The sequence below is a fragment of the Rhinoraja longicauda genome, chromosome 8 (genome assembly GCF_053455715.1).
Source record: "Rhinoraja longicauda isolate Sanriku21f chromosome 8, sRhiLon1.1, whole genome shotgun sequence".
Taxonomy (NCBI): domain Eukaryota; kingdom Metazoa; phylum Chordata; class Chondrichthyes; order Rajiformes; family Arhynchobatidae; genus Rhinoraja; species Rhinoraja longicauda.
The window spans coordinates 53,656,952-53,666,453 of NC_135960.1; the positions used below are offsets into that span (position 1 = coordinate 53,656,952).

The 9,502-nt window shown below is 38.0% G+C and overlaps 1 protein-coding gene across 1 annotated transcript; it reads left to right on the top strand.

Annotated features, from left to right (window-relative positions):
* Positions 1 to 6,484: 6,484 nt before the first annotated feature.
* hoxd10a (homeobox D10a) lies at positions 6,485 to 8,542 on the top strand. Its single transcript, XM_078404547.1, has 2 exons — positions 6,485 to 7,223; positions 8,271 to 8,542. Exons 1-2 carry the CDS (start codon positions 6,485 to 6,487, stop codon positions 8,540 to 8,542), a joined length of 1,011 nt encoding a protein of 336 aa, XP_078260673.1.
* The last annotated feature ends 960 nt before the right edge of the window (positions 8,543 to 9,502 follow it).

Consider the following 9,502-nt stretch of genomic DNA (forward strand, 5'->3'; position numbering starts at 1 on the left):
ATGTGACACCTCCACATATTCTGTGTTCTTATAATGTTTAATTCTTACCTATGTAGTGGTGATCCGGTGCAATTCTTCATTCAATTACTCGTAACGTACATTATATAGTTAGATTAAGGCTTTAAAAAATGAACGCAGAGCAGCGAGAAGAATTTTACAGTGATACTCTGAACATTGTCAAAGATGGTTGCTTTTATAAAGAGCCACATGGAGGCGCACTCCAGCCCATGACCACAACCGTACTTGCAAGCGAGGTCTGTGGCAATGGCTTTCGGAGATGAACATGAGATTAATTGAAATAATATGAAGCCTTGCAAGCGGTAAAGTTCTTCTGTTGCCATCAAAGATATCTGGAGCAGCTGGCCGAAGAAGGTATTAGTTAGTTAAGTGAAAGGGAGTTCGTTGTAATGGTAAACTGCGATTTATTTTTATTGGTTTGGTTTATTAGTCGCTTCGAAAAAAAAATCTTCATGTGCTCGCTGGAATGAGTACAAAATCATATTTATTAAAAAATGTCCCAATAATATTTCTCCAAAAGATACGTTAAATTTTACTTAGTTTATTTGTTAAACTCGTTGATCAGATGTGTTTGACGCAGAAATGTTGGACTTGCATTCATGGGGCCGAACAAAGCTTTTGTAACGAGCAGTAGAAATAAAACAAATTAGGGTTGGGGAATTATTTATCTAGCAATTTCATATAATAATTATAAATGTATATAGCAAACTCTCGGGAACATAATATTTCCAGTTTCAAATTCCGAATAACACGATATAACAATACGTAAAAATTGCTAAGGCGAACACATAAATGCTGAACAGTTATGTTCACATCCTGCTGATAAGGCCGGTTCAAATGCCAGCTCACACTCTTTTAACCAACGCTTTCTGACTCCTGCTTCTCCAAGATCTCCCTCAGAACTTCCCAACATTCCAGAGTTATTTACAGAATTATAAAGCATATTGTGTCGAAGGCCGCCTAACGTTTCATCGTATACATTCCACCTCGATAATAAGGTGTGTTAAAGCACAATATTAATTTCATTAAAAAGAGGAAGCAATTCACGTCATCGTTGCCTCTGAATTGCCCTTTCTTTTACAAAGTGGAAATATTGGATGAAACATGTACTTTAGCAATGCAAAAATGTGCAGCTACCGCTTTATATCACTGACAATAGAGGCGAACAATATTTGTCAGTGACTTATATAATTCTGACCATATTCTTTAAGCTGTTCAAGTAAAATCAAATGTGCACTCTGCTAGACACATTTAAAATGTAAAATGTTCACCTTTCTTTGAAAATCGGAATAGTTTTCAAGAATTATCTCTATTATATACAAGGAAATTACTCCTTAATCTGGCAATCCAAAAAAACATCTCCACATTAGCAAAGTATTTCATGATAAGCAACCGGTGATCAGGCTAAATGGCAGAAATTGCTAACTTCATCTCCAATAATATGTTGACAATAATTGGGTAAATTTGCTTTTCACATCGGCCCATGCTAGCGAGCTTAAGATCACAGTCTGGCCGTGATTCCTTGTTTCACGACAAAGCGGGCAAGTTCATCCTGATCAGATTATCCTTCCTTCATATCGCACTTTTTAGTCAGATTTTGTGGAATATTTTTCGATTCTTCTGTCCTCGTAAAAATCATCTTTATTGCAGTTAAAAATGACGAAAAACTGTGCAGGGAGAGTTTATTGTTTATCTGCCTGTTCATTTTATAAGGCCATAAAAATAGTGCATGTCTTTTGCTCAGATAAAACCCCGCCGAAAATGCATGGACATGTGTTATTTGAACAGAGGGACGTTAATACTCTGGTAAGAATAAGGGCTTACTTACATCATCGATCGTTTAGTGATAGCAAAAATCGCAAAGGTTTATTTGATGTGACAAGGAGTGAGGTGATTTAAATATGAGGAGTTGTGTTCGCAATTTGCAATTTGTAGTCGAGCGTAATGAAAGCGGCAGCCGTGTACTCAATAAATTGGCTTTCAGACACAATTTAACTGAAAACATTCGATGAAGAAAAATATTTCCGAAGTATCTACGGGGGGTAACATTAAAGCAAAGTTTGTCAAAGAACAACCATGGCGGTACTGCCGAGCGCTTAACATGCATTTTTGCCGGATGTTTATGGAATATTCAGATAAGAAGGAAGGTTTTCGAATAGTCCTTTTCAGTGTTTATCCGAGGAGCTTTAAGTTGAAAGACCAGATTGAAATTGATGGCATGCTCGTTATGTTAATAACTTTAAATTTTGAGATGGAAATATGGAGAACGTCGAAATATCAGGTTAAAAGTGCAGGATACAAGTGGACGGCGGTCTCTGGGTCATAAGACCACCGCAGTTTAGGCTAATGAGGAAGCCAAGTGGAATGAAAGAAGGGATAATACGCTAATTAACTCCATAAGGAAAACAAAATAAATTTTATTTGACGAAATGCGGGCACCGATTTTGAAGTGCTTGGTCAACATTTTTTGGAGAAATGAGTCTTTGTATTATTTTGTTAGGAAAATTATTATTATAAGCTATGTTTGGGAGAATGGCGAATCGGTCATATGGCAAATCACTGCAAACGTAATAAAGTTGCCTCCATGTTCCTGTTAAACTCTAATATCCATTTAGCTACCAATATATAAAATCCTTTCAGCAAAACACATTCCACATTGGTGCTTTAAAGTATTACGAGGTTTTAATTAAGCTCCATCATTAGAACTAATTTAAGGAGGATTGTACTTAGGTTTCCCCCCCATAAACAACTTATAACTACGTTATTAAACATGGAAGTATCGTTCGGAGACTAATCACTCACTCTACTATCTGTCCTACTAACACAACAATTCCTTTGCTGTAACTTGGCTGGTCTTCCAGTGAGCACACCAGATGATAACAGTAGTCTGATTATATAATAGTCTCTCCTGCCTACTAGGCCACTTTATATTCCAAAGAATACATAGCCGTTAATTCCAGTTCATCTGCAGTCGTTATATTTTTAAAGTTTTTTGTCATACAAGTGATTTTAGGATACAGGTTTGCAAACACCATTTTACTTAAATTCATTGAAATTACGAGTTGTCATATGTCATTGAGAACTTTAAAAAAAAGTTAATTTGTGTAGTTGACTTGTAATTTTTAGTGATTGTTACAATGCGATTTTCTGTTTGATGCACATAATATTTCACTATTATTAGTTTTTGCTAAACATATTACAATAATTAACTTATAAATAAGTAATAACTGTGTCCACAATTGCTGAAATTGCTTGGTAAATTTAATAAATCCCCTACCTAGTAATTTATAACTGCGATATATCTACACACATACACCAATATATGATTATGCCTTTCCACCGAATATTGCGGTCACTAATGCTTTCATTTTAACACATTTGGAGCAAGAGTAAATGTTATTCCGATTAACCTGGCATGCCATTTACTGAGCAACGCGGTGCCTTATAGTGGGTGGAAAGGAATGAGTTCGTGGTGAAAATGCATTCGAACTTTGCCTGGCCTACTTTAAGTTCAAGGCACCAGTTCCATCAAAGACTACAAGATTTGGACACCACGATTTCTAGAGGAAAGCAGTTTTATAATGTCGGCCAGAAGACGCCCAGTTGTCTTTCAAGGCAGAGCGAAGCATTTTTTGTCTGGAAAATGTGCAGCATTGGTTTCTAACGTATGACTTCTCTTGGTTATATGCTTCAGTATACTCACATAATCACCACCAGGCTGATTTGGTCAATATTAATCTAAATAGCGTCGATATTTTAAAAAAACCCTTGGACTAGAGAGAAGTCAGGCGCGTTCTCAACTAACCGTGGCTTGTGCACTCAGAACAACCGAGATTCTCTAATTGCATGTAGTAGTCATTTAAGTATCATGTTCTAGGTATAGCGTGCTCTCTACATGTGTTTACTGAATGGCATCTGTAACATTTAGTCAGCAGTATTGATAAAGTCTATTTCATTTTACTGACATATATGCTACATTGGTATTTAGGTTGTGCCAACTTTAAGGTTTGAGGACGTTACAAATTGATGACGGAGAAAAGAAAAAAGAATGTTAAAAATTTGTATTTCCCTTGCATTTTACTATTAATCCCCGCATTGGCATCCAGTGTTCCAAGACAACAAGTGAAGGAATATTTACATGTGTACTCCTGCTTTGCCTTCGGGTAGAAGGAAAGGTTTGCATATGAGCACTAATAAGTTGCATGAACATTATCAATGACGAATTCACCAAGAATACCGCATGCACCTGGTCTCAACTGGATGCATGACATGCCCCTCCCCATCGCTGTTAAGACTTGGTCAATTTATTGTGCACGAAAATAAGGATGACCCAACGATCCTCAGGGTCAGTATCACGCTTTTTGGAACTCCTTTGCCAAGCCAAGTGTGGTTGCTGGGAACTGCGAGCTATTTTGGAAATAAAACCCATACAAGCTCTCCAGGATCTAGATAATTGTATTTCACTGCAAATACTTATTGGATTTGATACCTTGTACCAGTGGAATGTGATGTATATCATCCAAGGGCTACGAATTGACCATATTCTGACTTGGAATAAATAACGTTGAACTTAAAAGGCTAATGCGAAGTAGGGTCGATTAGTTAAAAAACATGGTCAAAAATATAGTATCGCAAATACCAGTTTTCAAGTGTAGGGACGCAGATTGTCTAATAAAATTTGTATACATTTGTGTCTGATATGCATGATTCACGCATGCTTACTTTATTAGCAATGTTCATGGCCAATTATTGTATGATTTTAAATGTTTGGCACAAGACTAAGATTTACCAAATTCTGAAGCATTTGCCGAGTGATGTAATTACATTTAAAAAATAAAAGAAATGGCGCAGCCGTGACAACCTTGACCCTGAATCCGTCCCCTTCACACTTCTTGGTGTGAAGTAGGAAATATCGTTAGTTTTATGTGGATGTCAAATTGCTCCTCCATCGCAGATCCTCATCGAGCTGATTTTCTCAATAGTCAGCCGTGAATGTGTGCTCTTATTTGGCATTTTGCCTCAAGAAGCGCAGAGAGGTCAGAAAGCGCTTGCTACCGGTAAGAGCACAAATAGCTCGACCATCCGTCATGCTAAATTCAACAAACACCAAGCGGTGAACCCTAGGAGGGCGTTCTGGCAGCGTTTTTGTTACCTTACATGATAGTTCGATTTTGAGAGGCTGACACCTTTTCGTCCTATTATGGAAAATATTTCCACCGATCATCATCGGCGATGGAACAGGGAGAACGAGGTAAGAACTCAACCTAAAGGGAGAGTTTTTAGAATAAAGTAATAAACCCCTAGCGCCAATAATCTTTATTAAAGGTCATTCACTGCCCTAACAAATTAATGAGAGGTTTTGCAAAGGCGGTGCTTCCTCCCCCATAGTCTTAAATCTTGTATGTCCGTGTAAATGTTCGCACGCAAATACCGCATTAAGAAGGAGTGTAGGAAAATAACTGCAGATGCTGGTACAAATCGAAGGTATTTATTCACAAAATTCTGGAGTAACTCAGCAGGTCAGGCAGCATCTCAGGAGAGAAGGAATGGGTGACGTTTCGCATTAAGAAGTGTGTATTGTCACCCCGAGGTGTTTCTGGCTTTTACCCAGCTTTGATATTTTGTATAATGGAAAGCATAGGCGCCCACCGTGGTGAGGGTGTGAAGTAGACAATTTTTTTCTCACGAAGATTTGGTTTAACCTGTAACGAAACATTGCTAAATGTTTGCAGATGTGAAACGATTATTTAGAGAGCAAGAAATCCACTGATGAATTCTGGAACGGATAAACAGCAGCAAGGAATCTATCGATGAATACCAATGTGGATGGAGATGTAGATTCCACGCATCGATTTCACAACACACTTGTTCAATGCCAAAACACCGCACGGCCGCTTTGGTTCTACGTGGAGATAAGGTAGCCTGCACATAATGAACACCCTTTTGATTTACAAAATTACAATAGGTATCAGCATTCTGCTCTGCATTCGTTTGATTGAAAAGAGGTTTACGATGAAATAAGAAATGCCTGCAGTTAGTTTTTATCGATCGACGTCTTTGTTGTTAGAATTTCTAGGGAATAAAATGCTGTTGCACTTTTAACAAACAGAATACAACCAGAATGCTGATTACTTTCACGTTGATGGCAGGGACGTTATACAACGTAAAAGCTGCATGCGTTGAAGAATTTGAGTGGGGCTCTGTGCGCACATTACAATGAACAAGAGCGGGCGCCGCTTTGGAATTGGTTTTGTAGGTGTCGCTGTTGTCCACAGTTAAGATCAAATTCAACTGCCTGGCGATCATGTGATGTTCGGGGAGGTAGTGCTTCAAGGCCACTTTCAAATTCCATTGGCTCAGTAGTCATGTGGTTGTACAGAGGCTTCCACAATTACACAGGGAATGTTTTGTTAGAGATGTCAGCTTACAAAGGACATCCTCTGCTTTTTTCAAATTGCTCTCCAAAATGTCCTGTCCCAATAGCTCTCCCGCTACCAACTCGTTTTTAGTAGATTCCCTGATCAGTGCTTGCAGGGGTGACAGCTTCTATTCAAACAGCTCCCTGTACACGCCGTCGAGTATGGACATGGGAACTTACGGAATGCAGACCTGTGGACTGCTCCCGACCATGACTAAACGAGGAGATATCACGCATCAAAATATGAGCATGAGCGTTCATCCGTATTTATCTCAGGTAGATGGTTGGGCTGACCATTCCAGACCATGTCGACTTGAGCAACCTGTTACTCCACAGATGCCCACGTGTTCTTTTCCTACTAGCATAAAGGAAGAAAGCACTTGCTGCATGTATAATTCAGAAAAGCGGGTCAAAGTAAACCCTAACACAATTCCCACCTATTCCAGGCTGGTATCCGAAAGCTGTTCTATTGAGAACCCTGAGATTCCCATCCCGGGATATTTCAGACTCTGTCAGGCTTACCCACTAGAGAAAGGTCTGGCCTATAATCACAGCGGAGAGGTCAGTTCCAATGTAATGCCGCATTCAAACCCTGGGTTTATCAGTAAACTTCAGGTGTCCGATCCATCTCCAGCGGAAACGAAAGGAAACGAGAAACCAAACGCACCGGAATCCATAAAGGGGATATATGTGGAAAGTCCAGAGCCAAAGCCGAGTTTACTGGAGGCCAATTCAACCGCGAAAGACGGCGAGTCTGGCTCGGAACTGTCGGACAAAGAGGCGGAAGGTGAGCGATGGAAAGATTTAATGTGAACATGGCAGTATTGTGAAGCTGATACAAAACCTTACATTGCCATTATAATGCGGGATCTATGGTGCCGATACATTTGGCAAGTTGTATGTACTTTTGTCATTATTTCCCTTTTAATAAAGACAAGGATCACATTGGATATTAAGGTTGGTAATTTTGCTTAATAACGACCACGCAATTGGCAAAGGCACAATAAAGGCCACAACAGATGGGAGATACGGTATTGTACCAACCTTCCAGAACTAAAGACGATCTTTATGAAGAATAAATATTAATGCATTAATTCTATAGACGCTGCTTGCTGTCATGCAATGTAAGTCACTTGCAACATTTCTGACTTGAAAGGTTTGAAGGGGAAGTATTAATTGGCCTGAAATACTTTACATTAAATATGTAACATATTATTATAGCCTGTGAGGGGAAAAAAAGTTCTATTCAAATACTTTGAAATATTGCTAGCCGTTTATAATCATAAATTGGAATCGAGCCGCTTTCTAAGAGCCAGCCGTGATACGTTTAATGTGAAGATTTACCTCTGGAACCACTGTCAGCATATTTGTACTGTCGGTATTATAGAATCACTAAATTTAGTTATGAATTTGAAAAACGAGCTATTAGTGGGGGATAAAACCTGTGATCTGAAAGCAGTAGTTCACAGGTAATAACGCTACCTGCAAACCCATTGTGTTCGTGTGAGTTTGGTATATTTGGGTAGATTGACAAATCTTTGCCAAATTGTTCAAATTATGAAACAAAGTATTTTGTAGCATTATTTGCCAAACTGCAAATATATATTTTCAATAACGTTTTTGAACCGCCTTTCTTTTTCCAATTATGATAATTTGTATCGGATTTTTAAAAATCATTTGTCAATGAGTAACCTATTAAATTGTTGCCGTTGCGTATAACTAACGAGGTCGTATTTTTTTTGTATTTAATCTTAAGTGTTGAGCCTTAAATGCACTGCACTGTGTACGAGGCGTATTTACCAGAATCTCATTTCTTGTTTCTTACTTCTGATAGAAGAGACCAAAACTCCGATAAGCAACTGGCTAACAGCACATAGTGGAAGGAAAAAGAGATGTCCTTATACAAAACATCAAACTCTGGAATTAGAGAAGGAATTTTTATTTAATATGTATCTGACTCGTGAGCGCCGTCTAGAGATAAGTAAGGGCGTGAATCTGACCGACAGACAAGTGAAGATCTGGTTTCAAAATCGCAGAATGAAGCTGAAGAAAATGAGCAGAGAAAACCGAATTCGAGAACTGACCACTAACCTGCCCTTCTCCTGAGCATGAAAAACCGATTCGATAATGTAGTGTCTTATTGGGGATTGTGGAATAGGTTTTGTTTATCCTCTCTGGGATATTATGGTTAATTCCGATTTCAGTGTTTTAGCGTTAAGGTTGTCTGAAAGTACAATAGCACGTTTACCTTAGCAAGAATATGTCAATTTAAGAATGTTCTATTGAATATAAGGCCAATCACCTTACTTTGCTTAGCAGGTAATGTTTAAGTTAGTTAACATGAAACGGTTTTCGTGCAATTTAAGTAAAGTTTACCGTTCCTCACAACACGATTTGAATCACAGTGACACTTAAACCATGGTCCCATAAATACAATATTTAGGCCTGTAGACGAAATTATTTTGGCCATTTTCTAAAGAGTGCGGTGGAGTGGTAATGCACATTTTGTTTATTTATATGCATGTGTCTGTTGCACGATTTATAAATTTAGGACATATATATATATTTAGGATATATTTAGGACACACATATATATCCTGAATTATATTTCAATATCTTTAACTCTTTTACAAGAAGGGTAGTCATCACTAATATCCACCAAGTTACTCGTGGGCAAAATGTGATCAAAATGTTTTAACTACGACAAATACTGATCTGGGTGAATACATTATATGTAATCATGCGATTCTGAAATAAATTTCATTTAATTTCCTAATATATCATAAAAGAATGCGCATTTGTGGGTATCAAGTGGCCAGCATTATATCCGAGGGTAGTTTCCTCTATTTAAATTAATCCAAAGAGCAGAATTAGGCCGAAGAGTGAACGTGGTTTGATTACGGGCACATAATTTGTAAATTTGCGGATTAATTCATCGAAATATTATTTATACTTTTCTCCCGAGGCATAAATGAATTTGAATAAATACGGAATTCATAATATTTATTAGTATGAATCATCTCCCAGAATAGAAATTGGTAAATATCAATGTTTGGGACATGAAGT

Coding starts and splice junctions, on each gene's coding strand:
- hoxd10a (XM_078404547.1), top strand. CDS start 6,485: ATGTCCTGTCCCAATAGCTCTCCCGCTACCAACTCGTTTTTAGTAGAT. Junction 7,224..8,270: donor GTCGGACAAAGAGGCGGAAG/GTGAGCGATGGA, acceptor TACTTCTGATAG/AAGAGACCAAAACTCCGATA.